The sequence below is a fragment of the Schistocerca piceifrons genome, chromosome 7, assembly GCF_021461385.2.
Source record: "Schistocerca piceifrons isolate TAMUIC-IGC-003096 chromosome 7, iqSchPice1.1, whole genome shotgun sequence".
Lineage (NCBI taxonomy): Eukaryota > Metazoa > Arthropoda > Insecta > Orthoptera > Acrididae > Schistocerca > Schistocerca piceifrons.
In genome coordinates, this window is record NC_060144.1 from 43,310,950 (window position 1) to 43,336,856 (window position 25,907).

General features: G+C 43.8%; 1 protein-coding gene across 1 annotated transcript in view; it reads left to right on the forward strand.

Moving 5' to 3' along the window:
• Positions 1-25,907, forward strand: part of LOC124805410 (myrosinase 1-like) — a 120,545-nt gene that overhangs the window by 62,862 nt on the left and 31,776 nt on the right. Inside the window, exons 4-5 of the mRNA XM_047265971.1 lie at positions 8,845-8,979; positions 21,141-21,263. Of these exons, the coding sequence (XP_047121927.1) occupies positions 8,845-8,979; positions 21,141-21,263 (258 nt within the window). The remainder of the gene's footprint in view (positions 1-8,844; positions 8,980-21,140; positions 21,264-25,907) is intronic.

Consider the following 25,907-nt stretch of genomic DNA (forward strand, 5'->3'; position numbering starts at 1 on the left):
CAAATCAGGAACCATAATCCTCGCCCAAAAATACACTTCCTCCCAGGCAGTACTAATAAGAAGTCAAAAGGTCACTGTCTATAATTACACCGACGACAGAGACAGGAAACCCGAACGCAGGAGGCCACAAGGCAGAAAAGACGCTGGTTGCACAAACCAAAATTCTTCAATTAACATCTAAACCTTTAACCAACTTAACTTGCAGTTTATCAGAGAAACAGCAGGTGAACTCCGATGCAAAGGTTCCTCACACCCGACCGTGTCCACGTCGCCAGCGTACCCAACTGGGCACAGTCACGCAACCACGCGCTCTGTCACCCGAGCCCTCGTCTTCTCTGCACCCACGGCGGCGAAACACCACTCCTCAGGTTAGGCGAGTTACTAGTCCATCATTCCCGCCTCCAGACGGACAATTTAAAGACATCCGTTGCTGCTCCCACCAAGTGGTGACTCGGAACCACAGCCGTGGCCCCCGGGTGTTCACAGCAAGAGCTTACAGCCTTGTCCCGTCAACTCGTCCCACACGTCTCGCACTGCCAGGATATACCACGCGGCTTCTCGGAACAACAGCCAACTCTCCACCGCCACGCCACGCTGCGGTCTCATCGTACGACATTCTCTAAGTCCCGATTTTAAAACCCGACCGACCGACTCGTCACCGCTAGGCAACCAACAGGCCATCCCCCCAAAGATCTTATTCCCTTACACAAGGCTAACAGGAAGCAACGACTCGAAGATCGATAAGACCAGACACGCCGCCAGAGGGGAATCTCAACAGAATCGTACGCAGCATAACGATAAATATGAAAGAATCAATAAACGATGGAATGGAAGCACTCAGAACAATCTTAACAGCGCGATATATGTTGAGAGCCGACACACGGCTCAGTTATCTATCACAGGATGTGTCTGACAATTTTATTACTGTCGTTGTAAGTCTGAGATGACTGAGGTGGACTAGCCACAAGAGACCTCTTCAGATTCTGGGTGTTAATACTACAAAATGGCCCACCCGAACCACTCGGAGTACAAACACGTCTTTTAGACTTCATGGTGTTCCTTCGAGCAGCTAGGGAAGAATGTCCACCCACACAGAACGCTGCTTGCCTGAGTAAGCCCTAAACAACGGAGGTGCGGCAGGCTCCTCAGAGGTTGCGCACTGGCGACTGTTCCTCCTTCAAAGCCACGCATCTCATCAGCATGCAGCACAACATGAAAGTGAGGTTTCTTTTTATAGAGGTTCCACCGTTCTCGCGACCCGGGAAGTTAAGCCAAGATCTCTGATCTCTCTGACACACATCGTCCTACCACGGCGCCACCCGGTGGTCGCTGAACCACACCCGGAGCTTATGGTAACAGAGGACTGCCGTTGTTCATCAGTACCCAACTCAGGAACCCCACGGCCGCCAAGCTCGTACCAAGAAAATGAGTGCTGAGCCCCTGTAAGGCTGAAACTGCCATGTGACCGCACAGCTTATAGCAAAATTAATGCTATGAGGATCTTCCTCGTGACTATAATTACTTGGCTTGGAGTCGGAAAGATTTATCACTGAATTACTTCGTTAAACCAATAGAAATATGACTGTGATTGATTACCTTCATTCACTTGTAAATTACTCGTTGACAGAGCGGTATATTTACTATTAATGAACTTTAATAATCGTGTACAACTGAAGTATTTGATTATTCACACAATCAATCATCAATATTTCAGAAACAGGTGCCGAAAAGACAGTGCTGCACCAGCGTGTAGCTGCCATGTGTTGAAGAACAGGTGAACAGCTTAGGAGGGCAATATAGTGACAGGAACACTGAATACAGTCGCTATCGGGACGTGCTCAAAACTGAATTTTTTATATAAAACGGACGTTATTAACGTTCTCCATATTTATTACTCATGACTACGTATTTGTTTCTCAACATAGTCACCCTGGCGACAAACACATTTCTCCTAATGAGAGACCGGTTTGTTATACCGTCACTGTAGAATGTCTCATTTTGTTGACGGAGCCCCAACCTCACTTCTGCTTCAACCGCTTCATCGATATGTCAGAGGTCTTCTTTAAGTTTTGGAAACAGAATAAAATCGATGGGACCAAGTCTGAACTGTATGGAGAATCAGTGACAGTGAACTAAAGGCGACTGATTGTTGCAGATGTCGCAGCACTCATGTGTGTTCTCACATTGTCATTATGAAAGAGAGGGTGCTCCAATTGTTGACGATCTTTCCGAATTCGAAATTCGATAACAGCACGCTGTTTCTCATGCATATAGTTACGTTGCACATTGCCATGTGGAATGTTAACAACGTTTGTTTTATTTAAAAAGCTTTAATAGTTTTCACATTAAACCGGAGTTTAACGTTTCCCTAGTATATTGTTTCGTCTGTGGAGACAAGACAGTAAAAATCACATGGATTCTTAGTACACATAACATTAATTGAAGTTCTGACAGAAAGCTTTAAAATATGTATTCTCTACATATGTGTTCAACAAAGACATGCAGCTATTCATAATACAGAAGACGACCTATTCTTAATACAGAAGACGACGATAAGATTAAAAACCGAATGTATTGTGCAAATCAGCTTCCACCTTACGAAAAACGACTTGAGCCGTTGTGATGCCACGCGCATGAATACCACGTTACATTAAGAATCAGTGCAATTCCTCGGGGTATTTTGGTCCCATCATTACAACTACAAGGAAACGAGTGTTTTCCTTTATTTTTTCACCACACGCGTTTCGTTTTATTGAGGTAAAGTATCATCAGCAGCTTGTAGTTAAAGATATTTACAGCCTGATTTGTTTTTAAGATCAAAAACGAGTTCGTTAACAATCTGTTGGATTTTACTTAGGGATATTCTTGCCTGATTTCTCGTCTACATCAGGAAATGCCTTCTACTAGCACGTCGTTGGTGTCTTTCTTCATTATACACATACTTCAAACCTAATTTTCCGTTGTTTTGCAGAACTATGCATTTCTTACGTTTCACACAGCACACTTTCTCGTACACCACTGTTTATTGATTATTTATATACTTTGAAGTGTGCATTGTCCTTAGTAGTGTTGCCAACATAGCTCTACCATTAGTTTGTCTTTGACTTATACTTTTTTTAGTTACTTGTATGTGTGTTATTCTATTTATTTAAGTTTCTATATATTTATATACTGTACAAGAGTAATGAAGGAATAGGGATGGAGTGTTAATTAATAGATTGGGTAGGGAGAAGTAAAGACGAGTGGACATAAGTGCATAGTAGTGTGATGGAGAGTGAGTGGGAGGGAAGGTGAGAAGCAAGAAGTGAAACGAAATTGGGGGGGGGGGGGAGGGGTGGTTTAGGTGGGAGAGGGCGATGGATGTGAAACACTTTTTCCTTTTTCATATGATATTTTCTATTGTATTTAATAGCGTTTGGTTCCCAATATTTATTTGATCATTGAGCAACTGTTTGTTTTGTGTTAATGCTTTGTGTATGTGGAAATTTTCTTTATTTTCTTTGAAGGGGAGGAGTGGTGTCTGTCTTTACTGATTCTTATGATGTTCATATCCTTTTCAATACTGCATGGATTGTGATAATCTTGTTTTAGATGATCTTCTAATGTGTTTCAATACTCTTATGTGTTCTTTATATCCTGTGTTGAATGTCCTGCCAGTCATTACAGTGTATATATACTCTTATGTGTTCTTTATATCCTATGTTGAATGTCCTGCCAGTCATTACAGTGTTTATATTTTCACAATCCCTGGAACTGAGCTGACAGATGTCAGATTGTTGGTATCTGTCTCGTTTTGATTTCAGTTTTGGGATGTGCTTTAGCACTGAGTTGTTTGTTTTGTAAGCAATGTTTATGCCTTGTTTATTGAATGTGTTATCTACTTTACGTATGAAATTGTTGTGGCAGGCCACTATATGTCATTTTTGTGGCAGTGCATGTTGTATTTGTTGGTATGGTTTGGTTAGTTTTCTTCATTATTTGTGTCTTTACTTTTAAATTTAGTTCGTCTACCGTTAGCTGAGAAGCATTTCTTATTGGTCGATTATTTTCTAGTTTACATTATTGGGTGAGCTGTGTCTGCATGTGTTTTGATAGTAGGTATATGAGATCTGCTCTGAAATTCACTATCAGAGGGACAGGATAATTTTCTTTGTGGACCTTTGGTTGATACTGCATTTTGGGGGCTTGAGCATTTTTTGTACAAGTCTCTGTTTCTCTCCGTCCGTAAATGTATACTCTATGCTTTTGAGCGTGTTTTTAACATGTGTTTGAAATCTATTAGCTGGGTTCCGTTTTAATATTTTTATGTTGTTTTTTTCTGATGATTATTTTCATACTTCCAACATTTCACGGCCCTGTCAGCAACTGTATAAATATTAATTTTAAATTAACAACACCCTCAGTTGAAATGTTATCTAGATTTACCTACGTTTCAGTTGGGATAACCCAACCTTCTGCAGAATAAAAGGAACTACGATTTGTCCACCTAGGTAAACATTGCAACTGAGGCTGTTGTTAATATAAAATTAATTTTTCTGATGAGCTCATGAGGATAACATTATCACCTTTTTCAGATTTTATTACTGTGATGTTTCCTGATTTCAGTTTTTCTTTAGATTTTTAAGTTCTGTTTCGTCAGAATTATCTTTCCATTTTCTTGTATCATTTTTTCAAATTTGTGTTGCTATGTTTATAATCCTCCCCTCATGAACCATCGACCTTGCCGTTGGTGGGGAGGCTTGCGTGCCTCAGCGATACAGATAGCCGTACCGTTGGTGCAACCACAATGGAGGGGTATCTGTTGAGAGGCCTTGCTGTGCTGGTACTGCGAACGGCTGAAAGCAAGGGGAAACTACGTCCGTAATTTTTCCCGAGGGCATGCAGCCTTACTGTATGATTAAATGATGATGGCGTCCTGTTGGGTAAAATATTCCGGAGGTAAAATAGTCCCCCATTCGGATCTCCGGGCGGGGACTACTCAAGTGGACGTCTTATCAGGAAAAAGAAAACTGGCGTTCTACGGATCGGAACGTGGAATGTCAGATCACTTAATCGGGCAGGTAGGTTAGAAAATGTAAAAACGGAAATGGATAGGTTAAAGTTAGACATAGTGGGAATTAGTGAAGTTCGGTGGCAGGAGGAACAAGACTTTTGGTCAGGTGACTACAGGGTTATAAACACAAAATCAAATAGGGGTAATGCAGGAGTAGGTTTAATAATGAATAGGAAAATAGGAATGCGGGTAAGCTACTACAAACAGCATAGTGAACGCATTATTGTGGCCAAGATAGATACGAAGCCCACACCTACTACAGTAGTACAAGTTTATATGCCAATTAGCTCTGCAGATGACGAAGAAATTGAGGAAATGTATGATGAGATAAAAGAAATTATTCAGACAGTGAAGGGTGACGAAAATTTAATAGTCATGGGTGACTGGAATTCGAGAGTAGGAAAAGGGAGAGAAGGAAACGTAGTGGGTGAATATGGATTGGGGGAGAGAAATGAAAGAGGAAGCCGTCTCGTAGACTTTTGCACAGAGCATAACTTAATCATGGCTAACACTTGGTTTAAGAGTCATGAAAGGAGGTTGTATACACGGAAGAACCCTGGAGATACTAAAAGGTATCAGATAGATTATATAATGGTAAGACAGAGATTTAGGAACCAGGTTTTAAATTGTAAGACATTTCCAGGGGCAGATGTTTACTCTGACCACAATCTATTGGTTATGACCTGTAGATTAAAACTGAAGAAACTGCAAAAAGTGGGAACTTAAGGAGATGGGACCTGGATAAACTGAAAGAACCAGAGGTTGTACAGAGTGTCAGGGAGGGCATAAGGGAGCAATTGACAGGAATGGGGGAAATAAATACAGTAGAAGAAGAATGGGTAGCTTTGAGGGATGAAGTAGTGAAGGCAACAGAGGATCAAGTAGGTAAAAAGACGAGGGCTAGTAGAAATCCTTGGGTAACAGAAGAAATATTGAATTTAATTGATGAAAGGAGAAAATATAAAAATGCAGTAAATGAAGCAGGCAAAAAGAAATACAAACGTCTCAAAAATGAGATCGACAGGAAGTGCAAAATGCCTAAGCAGGGATGGCTAGAGGACAAATGTAAGGATGTAGAGGGTCATTTCACTATGGATAAGATAGATGCTGCCTACAGGAAAATTAAAGAGACCTTTGGAGATAAGACAACCACTTGTATGAACATCAAGAGCTCAAATGGAAACCCAGTTCTAAGCAAAGAAGGGAAAGCAGAAAGGTGGAAGGAGTATATGCAGGGTCTATACAAGGGCAATGTACTTGAGGACAATATTATGGACATGGAAGAGGATGTAGATGAAGATGAAATGGGAGATACGATACTGCGTGAAGAGTTTCACAGAACACTGAAAGCTCTGAGTCGAAACAAGGCCCCCGGAGTAGACAACATTCCATTGGAACTACTGACGGCCGTGGGAGAGCCAGTCCTGACAAACTCTACCATCTGGTGAGCAAGATGTATGAAACTGGCGAAATACCCTCAGACTTCAAGAGGAATATAATAATTCCAATCCCAAAGAAAGCAGGTGTTGACAGATGCGAAAATTACCGAACAGTCAGTTTAATAAGCCACAGCTGCAAAAAACTAACACGAATTCTTTACAGACGAATGGAAAAACTAGTAGAAGCCGACCTCGGGGAAGATCAGTTTGGATTCCGTAGAAACACTGGAACACGTAAGGCAATACTGACCTTACGACTTATCTTAGAAGAAAGATTAAGGAAAAGCAAATCTACGTTTCTAGCATTTGTAGACTTAGAGAAAGCTTTTGACAATGTTGACTGGAATACTCTCTTTCAAATTCTGAAGGTGGCAGGGGTAAAATACAGGGAGCAAACGGCTATTTACAATTTGTACAGAAACCAGATGGCAGTTGTAATAGTCGTGGGACATGAAAGGGAAGTAGTTGTTGGGAAGGGAGTAAGACAGGGTTGCAGCCTCTCCCCGATGTTATTCAATCAGTATATTGAGCAAGCAGTAAAGGAAACAAAAGAAAAATTCGGAGTAGGTGTTAAAATCCATGGAGAAGAAATAAAAATTTTGAGGTTCGTCGATGACATTGTAATTCTGTCAGAGACAGCAAAGGACTTGGAAGAGCAGTTGAACGGAATGGATAGCGTCTTGAAAGGAGGATATAAGACGAACATCAACAAAAGCAAAACGAGGATAATGGAATGTAGTCGAATTAAGTCGGGTGATGCTGAGGGAATTAGATTAGGAAATGAGACACTTAAAGTAGTAAAGGAGTTTTGCTATTTGGGGAGCAAAATAACTGATGATGGTCGAAGTAGAGAGGATATAAAATGTAGACTGGCAATGGCGAGGAAAGCGTTTCTGAAGAAGAGAAATTTGTTAACATCGAGTATACATTTAAGTGTCAGAAAGTCATTTCTGAAAGTATTTGTATGGAGTGTAGCCCTGTTTGGAAGTGAAACATGGACGATAAATAGTTTGGACAAGAAGAGAATAGAAGCTTTCGAAATGTGGTGCTACAGAAGAATACTGAAGATTAGATGGGTAGATCACATAACTAATGAGGAAGTATTGAATAGGATTGGGGAGAAGTTTGTGGCACAACTTGACCAGAAGAAGGGATCGGCTGGTAGGACATGTTCTGAGGCATCAAGGGATCACCAATTTAGTATTGGAGGGCAACGTGGAGGGTAAAAATCGTAGAGGGAGACCAAGAGATGAATACATTAAGCAGATTCAGAAGGATGTAGGTTGCAGTAGGTATTGGGAGATGAAGAAGCTTGCACAGGATAGAGTAGCATGGAGAGCTGCATCAAACCAGTCTCAGGACTGAAGACCACAACAACAACAACAACAACAACATGTTTATAATTTCTTCTTTTATTAATTTCCTGGTTGGCACTGCAAGTTCTGTACGCTGGATGATCCGAAACAAACGTGCCAATCTATACATCACACGACTAAAATTACAAATCGGTACTTATTAATGGCAAAGTAATTGAAAGAGCGCACCCAAAATCTCAAACACTGCAGGTCTCCGAACGGGCTCGCGCCGACAGTGGAACACACACCGCCATACAGTGTCCTTTCAGATTTACGGTGCCTTGGGTCCCCGACAACTGCCAGCATTTCTTATCGGCTGGAGACCCGACCAGAACACGAAAGATGCCAAGATTCTTCAACGGTGCGACAATCACATAATTTAAAGAGTTTGCTCGACTAATCGAAAGCTGACCGTTGGATGTCCTTGCAGGATACTGCAAAAATTATTTCGCGATTTTAGAAGGAAAAAAAAGGCAATACCGTATGCACAATTTATCTAGTAACTTTCTAGATTTATGTTTCTTCTTTGTTGAAAGTAAGTTCAGTCTAAAATTTGTTTCATGTCCATGGACAGAGCTTTTTGTGCTGACGTTGGCAGCGTTATTGTTTGTGCGCAAAACTGATCCGTAAATATACTGAAATGGTGTGGTTAAAATCCCCAGTGTTTGAACAGAGATCAGCTAATATTTTTGAGTATAATTCTCATTGTCCTTTACTGTAGTTCGAAAACTGCGTTCATATTTACTGCATTTTTTCCCAGAAATGAATTCCATGGCAAAGAATTGAGTGCAGTTACGAAGAATACGTAACTAAATGACGCTTGCTCTTACACAATGATGACAGGACTCTAAGGACATAATATTCTGGTGACATTCTTTGCAGGTACCTTTGTATGCTCGCATCGCTTCAGCTGTTCTTGGCACTGGACCGGCTGGCATAACTGCGCCGCGATAAACGCCTACAAAGACTCGTGATAAGAGTTTGTTGTGGTTTGCAGGCGAACGTGTACCGCTTCTCGCTGAGCTGGCCGCGCATCCTGCCCACCGGGGACACCGACAACATCAACCAGGCGGGAATCGACCACTACAATGACGTCATCGACGAACTGCTGGCCAATGGCATCCAGCCTATGGTGAGTGGGCGCCGGGCTCATCTCCAGGCGAGCTGTTCCACTTCCTCCTTCGACTAAAATATTACCGTTTCTTCAATGTAATACCAAAAATTCCTTACTCCCTCTCTCGAAATCTGAACATGCAATCTTTCCACATCCCTCATGTCGTCTCTACTTTATTTTCATCATTCTGGATGGTGCAAGTGCTCTTGAACAAAGAATAGCTTCTGGTCTAGGGGCTAGCGTTGCTGTCTCTGGATCACGTGGTCCCAGGTTTGATTCCTGGCCGGGGGACTGGGTGTTTATGTTGTCCTCATCATTTCATCATCATCATTAGCGAGAGTGTCTAGACTGGATTGGGAAAAGGAAAGGGACTGTGTAAAAATTGGGACTTTGCACAGGCGCTGATGACAGCGCAGTTGAGCGCCCCACAAACCAAACATCATCCTATACCAGCTTCAAGGTTTATGTGATGGTTGAAGTAGTGTCAGCAACATCGATTATTTTTCAGCTCACCACAACAATGAGCAGAATCTGATATAACTTGCGAGCGCGCTTCCTGGATGTGTCCATTCACCACGGCTGCTACCAGAACACAAAGGAACAAATATCATCCTTTTGTTTTCCTTCCAAGTCGGCCCCGTAGATATATTTGCTCACATGAGAACGGAATCAAAATCAAAAAAGCGTGGACGAAACAATAACAAAGCAAAGGCTACATCACAAGCACAAAGCTACTGACTGCGTATTGTTGTAACCGGGTGAGGTGTGGGAAATTGCATCTTTCACAGTGATACATCACCAACTTGACACAATATTTTACGGAGAAAAAAAGCACGCTTGCAAGATAGCCCTAGCAACCGATACCGCCCGAATCTTTGGGTTCTAATTTGACTGTATGAAGTAACGACTTTCTGCAAGTGCAGCTATTAAACTACAGCTATTAACAACGTTTGTCACTTGCTCCGGCCCACTTCACTCGCCGAATGCCCGAGCGCCAAGTTCCGTACCGGTAGGGGAGGGGGAGGGAGGGGAGGGGGGAATAAGAGGTACGTGAAATGCTGTTTTTACATTCGGTACATGCTTTGTTCATTGTGTCAAAGTGCGCCATTTAGAACCCGCAGCTGGTGTCAGACATCGCTATGCCTTGAACATTCTTGTTCAAATGTTCAAATGTGTGTGAAATCTTATGGGACATAATTGCTAAGGTCATCAGTCCCTAAGCTTACACACAACTTAACCTAAATCATCCTAAGGACAAACATACACACCCACGCCCGAGGGAGGAATCGAACCTCCGCCGGGACCAGCCGTACAGTCCATGACTGGAGCGCCTTAGACCGCACGGCTAATTCCGGGCGGCTTTGAACATTCTTATGTTGCGATGCACAAATGAGGCGCAAATGAATGAAAAAATGAGTGTGTCCTTAAATAAGTTGTGTAGCTCTATTTAATGATTAATATTGCAGTTTTGGTTTATTTGAATTTAAAGGCGGTACTGTTCAACTGAAGTACGTTTGCAGGAACAGACCTGTTGTTCAACATGACTGACCTGATAACATTGTAAACGGGAAATAAATAATATCATTTCGTAATAATTGTTCAGTTACTTGGGTTTATTCATTTTGATTCTGAGGTGCATATATAGCTGCAGAATATAAATACGAGAGTACTGTTAAAATAATATTGAATGTATATGTGCCTCAGTTTGACATATTACGTACTCGCACATTACTTACTATTTTTCTTGTTGAGTATCATGTGTTCTGGGGCAAGATTTGAGAACACGCTGGGCACTTCCCGCCTCCACCTTCCTCGCCATCAACATTCAGCGAATAGGAGGGCTCTGGTTGTCACTCTGCCGTACTGTACTTCGGGATGCGGGCAGTGGGCGGCTGCTACAGGACGGAGTGAGGCACAAATAACCGGTGCGCGCCACGTTTAAAATCTGTATATTCAGAATGTCGTAATACCCTGCTGTCGCAATTATGGCTCAGATTTTCGCACAGGATCGATTGCTGGGGCTGAAATCTTGCAAGTATGCTTTCATCACCTTACAATATCACATCAAGTTGGTGATGTTTCATTGTCAGATATTAAAATCCACTTCCGCCTAGTTAGCTGAGTGACTCCCATGCAGCGGGTCAGCCTTCGATTCCCGGCGGGGTTGGAGATTTTCTCCGCCCCTAGACTGTGTGCTGCGTTGTCCTCATCATATTTTCATCATCGCCGACGCGCAAGTCACCCCACGTGGCGTCACACGTGCAATAAGGCTTGCACCGGGCAGCCCAACTTCCCCGAACGGGGCTTCCCGGCCAACAGTGCCTCACGATCACTTCATTTCACTAAAATGCGTTTCTCTAAAAAGTAGTAAAAGCTATTGATCGTTGATTTCAGCGACGATACTAACGTCAAAATACTACACAGCCGTAAATCTCGTGTGACAAGTGTCTAAAGGTGTGCATCGTGTTGTTTTGTTTCCAACGTGCGTCGAACACACCCACAGACGCGGGCAAAGTAAATACAGCAAGAAATGAACAGTGCTGAAATGAACAAATTTCCAACATACACTGCTGGCCACCGTAAATGCAACACCAAGAAAGACAAGAGGTAGCACAACAAAATTTATTTTGTAGATAACATGTTGACCAAGTGTCAAATGATTACGTTTACAGACGTCTGTGACATGTGGTTCCTGCCCGAATCAGTAGCCAGAGTAGCCGCCATTATTCGAGATCACCGCTGCCACACGTGTCGGCATTGAGTCAAAGAGACGTTGGATGTGTTCCTGGGGCACAGCAGCCCAAGCAGCTTCCACGCGTTGCCAAAGATCATCTGGTGTGGCAGCCGGGGATGTAATCTGGGTCACTCGTTGAGCAACCATGGACCACATGTTTTCTATCGGCGAAAGATCCGGAGAGCGAGCCGGCCAGGGAAGCAATTCAATCTGGTTATTGACGAAGAACCTTTGGACAATGCGTGCCACGTGTGGTCGCGCATTATCCTGTTGAAGTATGGCTGTGGCCGAGCCCTGAAGGTAAGGAAGGACAACTGGCTCCAGCACCTCGGATATGTAGCGCCGGCTATTTAAAGTACCGGCAATGCGTACTAGAGGCGTGCGAGAGTAATATCCAATCCCGCCCCATACCATAATACCCGGTGGAAGACCAGTGTGGCGGTGCATAATGCAGCTGTCCAGCATCCTCTCTCCACGGTGTCTCCACACTCGAATCCGACCATCGTGGTGCTGCAGACAGAAGCGTGCCTCGTCACTAAAGACAACGTCATTCCATTCTGCCGTCACATCCGTCTGTCATCACACCATTGGCGACGGAGACGTCTGTAGTTCTGCGTCAATGGTAGACGAAGCAATGGACGTCTTGCGGACAGACCACTCTGCCGTAAACGGCGTCGAATGGTACGCGCAGACACTGGATGATGCGTTCCAGACGCAATGTGCTGTGCTATGGTTCGGGATGTCACTGAGCGATCCGTCACTGCCATGCGCACAATTTGCCTATCAGCACGTGCAGTGGTGCACCGAGGTGAATGCGATCGACCATGTCGGTCCGTCGTACCCTCCTGCATCCAATGGTCACATATCAGCATTACAGTTGTTTGGTTTCGTCCAACACGACTAGCGATTTCTCTGTATGATAATCCACAATATCGGTAAGCCACTATCCTTCCTCTGTCGAACTCGGATACTTGATCAAAAGATGTTCTCTGTTGTCTACGAGGCATAACTGATCGTCTTGTGAAACAACCACAAGGTAAACACACGTGCCGAACGTACACTCGTCGAAATCGCCAAGCCTTAAATGGCGCTATGAGGTGGCGCCACATGCGCGCGTGATGTGCGTCTGCGCTGAAATTCTAATCAGCTGCATATCTCATCGCTGCAAACCCATGGTGTAAATTTCACTTGATTCGCATGCTTCCTTCAGTGTGTTGCAGTTACGGTGGCCAGGAGTGTATTTATGGGTAATTGAAATGGCGGGGAATATTGTTGGCACGGGTGGCTGTCTCCTGTTTTACGAAAGGAATACTTACTTAGTCCTTCAGTTGCCGTTTATGTCCAAAGTATGTGAAGCAAGCATAGCGTCACTCTTACTATTCACATTTCACTTCCGCGAGAATTGCCTTTTGGTTGCGCAGCGAAGCGGCTCTCATTCAGGGAGAGGAACTCTATGCAAAATTCTAGAAACACACTGTTTGATTCTTGGAATCGTTAAAAATGTCGTCAATCCATAGGAATCCACAGAAACCGTTCATCAGTGTCCACTTTGCTTCTATAAGTGCGCTGACTAGTCGGGTCCAGCGCCTTTGCACCTTTTTGGAAGTTCGCAAATTGTGCTGTAACGTTTTTCGAGCTGCCATTGCCTTTTACTGAAGGCTATTGGCATATGGATAATCTGCTGTATAAAATAAATTATTCAGGCGACCTTCAGAGAAAGATCAGTCCGTTGAAGTCGCGCTATTTCTCTGAAAACCGCTGCGAATTTCATGGTGAGGGATACCTCCAATTGTGCCACATGTTACGGTTACTTCTTACTATGTTCGCGCGCTGTAATTAGTATTAGTAGATTTAGAAAAAAAATTCTTATGGTGTTGATTGGTATACGCTCTTTGGAACATTAAATATGCCAGATATAAAATAACGGGATTAAAAACATACCTAAAACTTGAACAGAACACAGAGTGGAGTTCCATGAGGCGATGGACAAAAAGGGAAGCTGTAATTCAGAACGGAGTGAGAAAACTTTATAATCTGTGTCCCCCGTTATTCAATCAGTACACTGAGCAGACAGTGATGAAAACCAAGGAACAATTTAAAAGACGAATTAAAGTTCGAGAAAACGAAATAAAGCTTAAAGGCTTATCCATAGCATTGTAATTCTTTGGGAGACAGCGAAAAACGTGGAAGATCAGTTGAATAGGTAATGTCTTTGAAAGAGATTGTGAGAAGAACATCAACAAAAGTCAAATATAGATAATGAAGTATAACTTAATTAAATCGTGGTGCCCATGGAATTTCATTAGGTAATCGGACACTAAAAGTAGCAGAAGAATTTTTCCGTATGGGCAGTGAACGAATGTAAATTGGAGTGTTGAAAAGTCTTTTTGAAAGTATTTGGCTCTAAGTGAAACGTCGATGATAAACTGTACGTACAACATGAGCACAGAGGAGAGACTTGCGTGGAGGGCCGCATCAGACCAACCTTTGGACTGAAAGCCACAGCAGTGACAACGGTTTCCTATTTGTTCCGTCTTTTGGTACGAGGAATCTGCCCTCACTGAGTGCGTCCAAGTATTCTTTCATATAATTTGTCGATACGTAAATGAAACACGGTGCTCATAAGAAGCTTGTATTCATTTGATAACACGTCGGAACTTAATCACTCACGTATTTCAGATACACTGTGTGTCACTTTTGCTTATGTAAGGTGGATCCTCATCGGTACACCACAATCGATATTATTTTGAATAGTAAGATGTAATGGCGAATCTGCGTTCCCAGAAGCGGCGGAGACAGATCTTCTGACGGAATGTATGGGGACGCAGAAAGGAGAAGAGGAGAAGAGGAGAAATAGGGGAGAGAATGCCTCGCCGATGCAGATGTAATTATAGAGGCGCCATAGCTCAATGAAGAAGAAAGGATAATGCAATACGGAGCAGAGTTGCAGAACGAACCCTCATAAGTTTTGCCGCAGCTTAGTTGTGGCAACCACGAAGAGGTAAAGGTGGGATAACTGAACGCTTACCACGAACACGAGTGCAGTATTTTGACCAGAGTAACTTCACAAAGGTGTACGGTTTCGTGGAAGGTACGAGGGGCATCTGTAATGAACTTCTGCCCCGGAATAATCTACAGGATAGAAACACTCTCTAGCTACACCATTATGAAATTTAATGCAGTATCTATTATATCACTCCTTTGGGTCCTTGCCAGTGAACTGAAGCTGGCACAATGTATTCCACTTCAAAATAGCTCCTATTATCTCTCACATAAATGAATAAAATTAATGATAGGTGAACGAATGGTATCTTCTCGAATAAAAGATGACATTCAAGATAATAAAATATTTATTACAAAAAACAAGCATGACAATGGACATGAATGGGTCTAAACAACATTGATTACATTGAAGCTCCTCTTTAATGCTATGTACTGATGTACGGTTGACAGAGCTGGATTAACAACAACGCGTCCAATACTAAATAAGGGTAACGCCTTTGACTAAAACCACCTCGTTTGACAGCGATTGTGAAATACAAAGCTGCTAACTACCACGATGTGCGTGAAATGGACAAGAACTGTTGCTGTTCAAAGTGTCTCTGAGCACCATGGGACTTAACATCTAATGTCATCAGTCTCCTAGACTTAGAACTACTTAAACCTAAGTAACCTAAGGACATCACACACATCCATGCCCGAGGCAGGATTCCAACCTGCGACCGTAGCAGCAGCGTGGTTCCGGACTGAAGCGCCTTGAAACGCCCGCAGAGCAGGTGATTAGGATTGTGGAAAGGACCAAATAAGCCTGGGGTCAGTTTCACCTTAAAACTGTAATTTATTGTAATTTAATAACACATTTACAACCAAAGCGGCACATAGCCGAACCCTTACAACTACGAGTTTCAACATGCTGAAGGCTGAAGGCCTCCAAACAAGAAATCTTAAAAATCAACAAGATAAAAATGCAGTTAAAATAGCAAATAAAATAATTAAAATATATATGGTATCACATCTAGGCTGGAAAGCCTCAAGGCAAAAGTAGATGGAACAAACATATGCAAGGTGCAATACAAGCGGCTGAGGGCCACAATCAAATTTGAAAATATGAAAATATATTACCATAATCTTTTAAAGCAGAGGGCCGCAGTGTTTTTGCTTAAAGGGTTCAAGAGTAAGGTTTTAAGTGGCTTAAGGCCCCACAACTGATTTTCCAAAATTCAAAATTACATAAGGTCCAGTAAAAACGATAATCTTCAAATCATTGGCTGGTAAATTATAAACAAACAACGGTGAGGAAGACAGTAAAGACAACAGCACTCAGAAGCCTCCAGGGGGTCGGTCTGCCCTCATTCACTTAGGTGAGACAGGTGGGGAGCCCAACTTCACTTGATCCGTCGGAACCCAACCAACGGACAGCCACGGACCTACCGACAAACAATAACTCAATCCCACCACCTCAAAATCACTCTGTGGAATTAGCTGCCAATGAACTCGTTACTCACCCACTGTCAATCGTCTACAACTAACATCATATCGGTCAGTGTGGCATCCTAGGTCGATACAATTGCCCTAACCGCACATGTCCGCATGGACTGGATAAATAAAGCGAAACAGAGGCGAATCCAAAGGACTTGCCGCATTTCAACTTCTTTGTCGTCAGCGTATGTGCGAAAGAAAATCAGGGAACGGCCTCCTAGGTATAAAAGAGAAAATCTTGACTCTTTTACTCATTTTTAAATTTATTTAATTCCAAGTAAATTTTGAAACCAGTACCACGTTCATCCCCGCCATTCAGAACGCATTTTAAATGTAAATTGTTTTGTGACTTGTAGAGAGATACATTGTTTGTTTTATCTTATTCCAGGTATAATGCTGCTGAAATCATCCTCTGAGGCTCTTTCCACTGCCACAAAAAGAAATATGTACTTCAGTTTTTAAAAAATTAAATTAAAATACAGAAGTTGAAATTATAATTCGCAAGGTACCAGGGCTAGTCAGAAAGTGAGGAACGATCGGTCGCGAAATGGAAACCGCTGTGAAAATCCGACGAGGCCTTTCACAGACGTTTTGGGCGCTGTCTCTAGTATCCCATCGATCGCATCAAGACGCTCTTTTCAGTTGTGAGCGCACTGTGAGAGAGTAAAAGTGCCTAGAACAACAATCTCTCCTGCCAAGTAGGAGGCCCGCTGAGAGTCTTCGCCTTAATGAATGCAGCCCACCTAACACAACTGCCACACACTTCCTCCTTCGTGACAATTTTTAGGCGCACTCTCCAGGGGCAGTGAAGACTCTTCTGCAGCCTTTTCGATGGGAAGTGTTCGATCACCCACAACACATCCCTAATTGGCTCGTCCTGAGTATCATCTCTGTTCACATGAAACGCTGGATACGAAGAAAACACTTGGACGCAGGCTACACGCTATAGGCCAGCGTAGAGAATTATCGGAAAGCAAAGACGGCTGCCTTCTATGACGATGATGTTGGAAATTTGGTATAACGCTCTGACAAATGTCTAAGTCTGAGCAGGACTATGTAGAGACGTACCTGGGAGGTGTAGCTAAATGTGCAAAGCAATCAGTTTTGATTTTCACGGTGGTTTCCATTTCGCGACCGATCGTTCCTTACTTTCCAAACAACCCTCGTATAATATTTGCGCACGTCTCACCGTAGGCTACATTGTCCACTTCAGCAGCACCTCGAACTACAATGCTGTCCATTAAAACCAGAACACCACAAAAGATAGCTAAAAAGTGATTTACTGAGCATTGCAAGAATGATTTGAGTTCTTGGTGAACTGCAGTGTGCCACATTAAGCGCATACAGATGTTAACCCAGAGCCACACGAACTGAGCTCGGATGACAAAAGATAATGGCACGTCTTTGCATGCTGACTCAACTTTTTTACCAGAGTCCGTCAATAGTAATGTAGTAGTGGTTAGCGAGTGCTAACGTATCAGTTTCTTGGCAACCTATGATAAGATTTTTGAAATAATTGAAAAGCCACGATCGCTTCAATATCGTTTACTAGATGACCGGTTTCAGCACTCTGAAGGTGCCATCATTGGATCTGTGAAGGTATAAGAGGTTTGAGGGAGGGCTTACGTGAGTTAACTATATACATTACAATTAAAACAGAACCACATACCTGAAACATGGATTGAGATTTATAAAACCCTATGGACATAATGACACACGAGGCAGACCATCTGATAAAAATCATAGTCACAACCAATGAAAATAATAAAATAAGAATAAAAAACTGCTCCAATGGTCGTTCTTTCCATAAAATATAAAACTGAAGTCACCAGATAAAACTACCACTGCTCGCTTAACACCGGAAGGCGAGCAGTGGTAGTTTTATCTGGTGACTTCAGTTTTATATTTTATGGAAAGAACGACCATGAGAAAAATTTCTGCATTATTTTTTAATTATTTTTCATTATTTTTTATGGTTGTGACTGTGATTTTTATCAGATGGTCTGCCTCATGTGCCATGTTGTCCATATGGTTTTATAAATGTTAATCCACGTTTAAAATATGTAGTTCTGTAATAATTCTAATGTACAATACTGCCCATTAAAATTGCTACAACACGAAGATGACACGCTACAGACGTGAAATTTAACCAACAGGAAGAAGCTACTGTGATACACAAATGATTAGCTTTTCAGAGCATTCACACAAAGTTGGCGCCGGTGGCGACACCTACAACGTGCTGACATGAGGAAAGTTCCCAACCGATTTCTCATATACAAACAGCAGTTGACCGGCGCTGCCTAGTGAAACGCTGTTGTGATGCCTCGTGTAAGGAGGAGAAATGCTTACCATCACGTTTCCGACTTTGGTAAACTTCGGATTGTAGCCTATTGGGATTGCGGTTTATCTATCGCGACATTGCTGCTCGCTTTGGTCGAGATCCAATGACTGTTAGCAGAATATGGAATCGGTGGGTTCAGGAGGATAATACGGAACGCCGTGCTGGATTTTAACGGCCTCTAATCCGCATGGTTGTAACGGATCGTGCAGCCACGTCTCCATGCATGAGTCAACAGATGGGGACGTTTGCAAGACAACAACCATCTGCACGAACAGTTTGACGACGTTTGCAGCAGAATGGACTATCGGCTCCGAGGCCGTGATTGCGGTTACCCTTGACGCTGCATCACAGACAGGAGCGCCTGCGATGGTGTACTCTACGACGATCCTGGGTGCACGAATGGCAAAAGGGGATTTTTTCGGACGAAACCAGGTTCTGTTTACAGCATCGTGATGGTCGCATCCGTGTTTGGCGACATCGTGGTGAACGCACATTGGAAGTTTGTATTCCGCATCGCCATACTGGCGTATCACCCGGCGTAACGGTATGGGGTGCCATTGCTTACACTTCTCGGTCACCTCTTGTTGGCACTGACGGCAATTTGAACAGTGGACGTAACATTTCAGATGTGTTACGACCCGTGGCTCTACCCTTCATTCGCTCCCTGGGAAACCCTACATTTCAGCAAGATAATGCACGACCGCATGTTGCAGGTGCTGTACGAGCCTTTCTGGATACAGAAAATGTTCGACTGCTGCCATGGCCAGCACATTCTCCAGATCTCTCACCAATTGAAAACGTCTGGTCAATGGTGGCCGAGCAACTGGCTCCTCACAATATGTCAGTCACTGCTCTTGATGAACTGTGATAACGTGTTGAAGCTGCATGGGCAGCTGTACCTGTACACGCCGTCCATGCTCTGTTTGTCTCAATGCCCAGGCGTATCAAGGCCGGTATTAGGGCCAGAGGTGGTTGTTCTGGATACTGATTTCTCATGATCTATGCACCCACATTGCGTGAAAATGTAATCACATGTCAGTTCTAATATAATATATTTGTTCAATGAATACCTGTTTATCATCTGCATTTCTTCTTGGTGTAGCAATTGTAATGGCCATTAGTGTATATAGTTAACTCATGTAAGCTCTCACTCACACTTGTTGTGTTATACCTTCACACATCCGACGATGGCACCTCCAGAGTGCTGAAACCGGTCATCTAGTAAGCGATATTGAAGCGTTCGTGGCTTTTCAATTATTTTAAAGACAGAGTGATCGTCCCACGACACACCATGTGTTCACTGCTATGGTAAGATCTTTTCACTGGGCGTGAGATCTGAAAAAAGTGCTGTCTAGAGAAACAGTCGGAGGCGCTATGTCAGGACAGCGCGCGCAACATACGGTCTTCGAGTAACTTGTCGAAAGAGAACGTTGCAGAGACCTCGAAGATACGGCCCGAACCTCGGCCTCAGCGCGTCAGACATTTGACGACGGCTGTCCAGATTACTGCGAACCAGCTGCGAACGCCCTGTGTAACCAGTGCTACCCCGCACCACGGCGGCAAGTGCTGGGCCAGTACGACGACCACGAAAACGCCGTGGGAACGCCGGCTCTCGTCGGAGCCTCCCCGCCATTGGCAGTGCGTCTGTCGTGATGCTGCTGTATGCAAAACCAGAACTGTTCTGAAAAATGGACACGGTGCCGCCACTCGTGCGCCTCCCTCTGCCTCCCTCTGCTGCCTCCTGGAGGGAAACAGAAGCGGCGGTCGCCGAGCCGACAGTGCACCGCACTCCAGACGTCAGGTGCGTGGACACGCGCCCCACTGCGAACGAGCGCCATCATTTTCTGGTTCGACGTACTTGACGAGGCTGCACGATGCCCCACAGTCGAGGGAACAGCTCGTTTTTCCTCTCGGGCGTTAGTCTCACGGGAACGTTGACATCGTACTTAGCGTTCCGTTTTACGTTTAATCGACACTTCGATTCCATATTAGCGTGACGGCCGTGAGTTCCCGACCAACTCCAGCAGCTGTATCGCAGAAAGCTGCACTGCGGTGTCGGCAGGTCGCGAGCACGTCACAGACACATTCTGACATGTGCTGAAAAATGTTTCTGCTTCTTCTGTCCTATCCCAGTACTCCGCAAACCACCTCAGGGTGTGTGGCGGAGGGTGCGTCTCGTTCCACTAACTGATCCCCCCCACTTGCCTGCTCCATTCGCGAGTGGCGCGTGGGAAGTCTGATCGTCGGTTTTACGCGAGATATAGTGCGATCATCTTAAAAATAAAACGAAATGCTATTTATGAATGAGAAACACGTTGTGTAACATTTTTTATACACAGAATATATACGGCATAACCCCTATTACTATCTACATTCTATATTTGAGCTAAAATGCTGATCATTTGCCTTTGTTCACTTCACGAGAATTTGACACTTGTTGCATGCAGCCTCCATAGCGCTTCATAGCGCTGTCAGCTCTATATTTGTGTATTTACTAGTTATGGATACGAATGGGCCGGCCTGTCTTAGTTGGCTCACCGTCTGCAAGACAAGGCTTGGGAGCTGCATCGCCTTACCATTTTTATAGTCTACCTTTCTGTTTAGCTGTGTGCTCCCTCGTCGCAGGTGACGCTGTACCACTGGGACCTCCCCCAGGAGCTGCAGAAGCTGGGCGGCTGGCCCAACATCGTCATCGCCGACTACTTCGTCGAGTACGCGCGAATCGCCTTCGAGAACTTCGGAGACAGGGTGAGTGCTTCTCCCGCGGCTGAAACGCTTGACGCTAGAACTAATTGTGTGCCGAATGTACGTTAGGGACTTGTCAACGGCCCACGTACTGCCTAGCATTGATAATCCACCTTATTGCACTACTTCCAGTACAAGAAACACCAAACAAAATCTCGAGTCTCCATTATTGTAGCGAACAGATCCCACTAGGAAGTAGAAAACGGTCCTGTTGTTAGTGAAACCATATACATTACTACTTACATCTCACACGATATTCACAGAGTTTAAAATCAATGCCCCTGTACTCAGTGCATTTGACTATTATGGACCGTGTAGAGGACAATGAAACAAACGAATAATCCTAATAAAAATAACTCCAGGAACAAGTCGCTTTCCCGATAAGACGTCTTACGACCGTGTGCATAACACAGACCTCGAGGATCCAGACCGCACATACGCACCTAACGACGAACGCATCACGACAAGTGCTCCACATGACCACCGTCAGTGTGAGATCAGGCTCCCCATCGATGCTCGTACACGTTCAAAGATGTCAGCCGTCTTCCGAATGCATTTACAGTCATTCACAATGGGTTCCCGGAGTTCGTCAGAACTTATCAACAGGTCTGGGATAACCAAAAGCTTTTAAATATCTCCTCACACAACACAAAATCCAACTGGTTCAAGTAGGGCCACATGGGAGCCCGTAGCATTGGCCAGCAGCGACCGATTCTCTTGTTGTCGAACAATCGCGCTACGTATTGCGGGTGTTCATAATATCGTCTCGCGTAAAGCATGCTTCGTCTGTAATTGCTATGTGCACGAGGATCTGTGGATCATTTCCGTATTGTGCAAGAACCCAGCGGGAGAAGGCATGGAAAGTCAGGGGCGTCCAGGGCTTGCACACATTGTACGTGATAAGGGTACGACTGAACCTCATTTAACAACTGCCAGACGTCTAATCGATCAAAGCGTTGCGTTCCGAACGTGTGTTCATCAGGATTATTTATTTCTTCCAGGGCCCTCTACTCGCCCCTTTCGTTTTTGCCTGTAATAAACAGGCGTCATTCCACTGATATGTGAATTTGCCGAAAACTTCTGCATAAACTAACAAGCTACGCCAACTGCGCAACAAGTCAGGTATCGACAGAAGTGGTGGGACTGGAACATATTATGAAGCCGGATTGGGATTTGGCAAGATTATAAGACACATGTGAAGCCGTTATTAACGAGTAATAGGTTGTAGCACGCAAATCAACCTAGACAATACGCTAAGACTTCGCCGAAGAATCATGAAGGTTCTATACGTGGAAGAGATCTGGAGACACCGGAAAGCTTCAGATAGATTACATATTCATAAGACAAGGCTTTCAGAATCAGTTTTAAACTTCAGATCATTTACAGGAGTAGAGTCGGATATTGACCATGATTTATCGTTTATGAACTACAAATTAAAACTGAAGAAAACGCAAAAAAAAAAAAAAAATGAAATGAGGGAGACGGGACATGGACAAATTAAAAGTTCCGGATGCTTTTGAGAGTTTAAAATAGAGTTTTAGACAAATATTGACTGAAACAGGGAAAAGGAATGCAATAGAAGACGAACAGGTAACTTTAGTGTAGACGGTCAAATACGAGTGTTGGAACTTTAATAGTGGCAACTATTTATTTACAGCTCGTACAAAATAGATGTGGAGGTCGTAGGATACTCTTAGCAGTGCCAGTTGAGTTGACAGTTCGAGCGGCGCCGTCTATTGCCCGACGAATTAGTAGCAGTCCTGAAGCGAATGCCGTGAAGTGTTTCCTTCAGTTTAGAATTCGAGTTGAACTTACGAGGGCTTACGTCAGGGGAGTGCAGTAGGTGGTATAGCACTTAGCAGCCCCATTAGTCAAACAAATCAGTAATATCTTACACTGTACGTGATTGAGCATTGTCTTGCAAAATGATGGTCAGGTCCTGCAGAAAGCGTCATAACTTCTGTCTCTATGCTGTTCATTTTTTTGGAACACAACCTACGACCAGCTTAAAGACAGAGGTGATGACATTTTCTGCAGCACCTGACCATCATTTTGCAGGACATTGCTCATTCACGTACAGTGTAAGCTGTTACTGATTTGCATCTTCATATTTTCGCGGCGCAAATACTGATCCATAAAATTTCGGCCGTGCAGCCGCATAAATTTTACTTCTTCTTCTAATATTTCGGTGGCTGCAGGCCCGAAAATTTATGCGGCTGCACGTCCGAAATTTTATGGATTACCATTTGCGCCGCGAAAATATGAAGATGCACATCAAGTACCTCTTCGGGGAGGAGATGGTTTTAAGTGTTCGCCGATTGGATAAGTTAAGACACTTGCGAACGAGGTTATTGAGCTCTTTTAAGTTCTTTATTAAGATGCCGTGATCATGGCATAGTTCCAAAGTTTGCCAGGTTAGTACATTTTATAAAGTCGACTGCCATGAATAAGATTTTAAAGAAAGCTGGTGCTGCTATTGTTAAGGAGGGGATCCGTTTTACCCGCCGAAATTGGACCTGGTGTCGGAACAAGTATATATCCTACATCTAAAGATATCTGTGGAGTTACCCTACAATTCGCGGAACTCTATCGATGGTATAACGTGGGCCAAGTCAGACTGGGTTCGTGAGATAACGACATCGAGACAGATGCCAATGTTTAGACGGCTTGAGACGTCTTCGCAGCAAGAAACTGCTATTCGACGCTCAGTCATTAAAATGACGGATAAAGTTTTGGATGACGCTACGTTGATGGTTTTAGCTAAAGGATTGTACTTTACACCCATGCCGAAGGTTTTACCAATAGCAACTTTCATCAGTGCCGTTGAAGAAGCTGTTCGTCCTCTTTCTACAGAATCAGCAGAAGAAATAAGACGCTAAACTTGTCTAGCAGTTATGAAGGCTCGCACACAAAGGAGTAACGTATCTGTGGCCGAGAGGGCTGCACTACGTAAAGTTTGCCAGGATACCGAGACGGTGGTTCTGCCAGGTGAGAAGGGTAATGCCACTGTTTTAATGTCTCGTGACGATTATCATCACAAAATGAACAGATTACTGACAGCATATACCGGAAGATCAGTAAAGACCCCACCAACCAGGTGGTTAGGAAGACTGCTTCGCTTCTGAACGCCTCCCCCCCCCCTCCCCCTACCGCCAGAGGTTGTGCGAAGATTGAAACCAAGTGGTGAGGTGCCTCCAACGCCTTATGGGCTTCCAAAGATGCACTAGAATGGTGTTCTTCTGCGTCCGATAGTGAATAACATCGCCTCTCCAACCTATGATTGTGCCAAACACTTAGCATAATAATTAAGGCCTCTAGTTGGAAAATGCTCTCATCATATACATGGCCCTGTGGACTTCATTGGCAAACTGAAATCATTGAAACTGATCAATTCTGATATGTTAGTCAGTTTCGAAGTAGTGTCGTTGTTCACAAAGGTTTCTCTTTCGGAATCATTGTTTCTCATTGGAAAAAGTTTCGATAAAGGGATTTCAGCTTTGTTTGAACATGTTTTGATCTCGACATATTTTTTATTCAATAACGAATTTTATGAACAGACTAATGGTGTCGCCATGGGTAGTCCTTTGTCGCCTATGGTGACCAAATTTTTTATGGAGGTCTTCCACGAGAAGGCGCTGGAATCTACAAGCTTGAAGCGCACAGTGTTTTGGAGGTATGTTGACGACACGTTTGTAGTGTGACCCCATGGTGAAGACAAGTTAAAAGGATTTGTAGATCATCTGAACTCCATCCACAGACAAATTCAGTTCACGATGGAAATCGGAAAAGGTGGATGCCTTCCATTTTTGGATGTGCCGGTACGGCGTAAAGATGATGGCACCTTGGGACACCCGGTTTATCGAAAACTTACCCATACGGATTTATATTTAGGCGCAAATAGCTGCCTCCATCCTTCACAGACGATGTGTACTCAGAACTCTAGCACACATAGCACACGTCACTGCTGACGAGAGCAGTCTGGAGGACGATCTTTTAGAACAGAGATGAGTTTTTAAAGCCAACGGATACTCACAGCAGCAGATACACAAGGCGCTACAAATAAAACCAACTGTAGATATAAGAAAATCAGAAGAAGACAAGGAAAGTTTTAAATCGATGGCTTTTCTGCCATACATGGGAAGCCTATCGTCAAAAATAGGACGGATCCTCAGTAAGCACGAATTGAAAGTGATTTTTCGCCCTCCACCAAAGACAGCTGCACCCCTGGGTTCCGTTAAAGATGATTTGTTGCTTCGTAAGCCTGGGGTTTACAAGTTCTTGTATCCCCTGTGAGTGCGGCCGTTCATACATCGGACAGACGACACGTACTATCCAGGAGAGATGCACAGAGCACCGCAAGTACACCCGGCTCTTACAACCTAATAAATCTCCGGTGGCCGAGCACTGTATTGCCACTGGGCACTCTATGGTGGACGATAACGTCGAAATTTTAGCCTCGACTTCATCCTTCTGGGACTCAGTAGTGAAGGAAGCAAATGAAATTCACTTGGCGACGAATTTAATTAATAGAGACAGCGGCTTCAGCTTGGACAAGTCTTGAAACACGGCAATGTCTGCAGTAAAATCACAAAGACGTCGCGGTGGTGCAGCTCGCAGTGATACATCGATATCACCGTGTGGATCGAC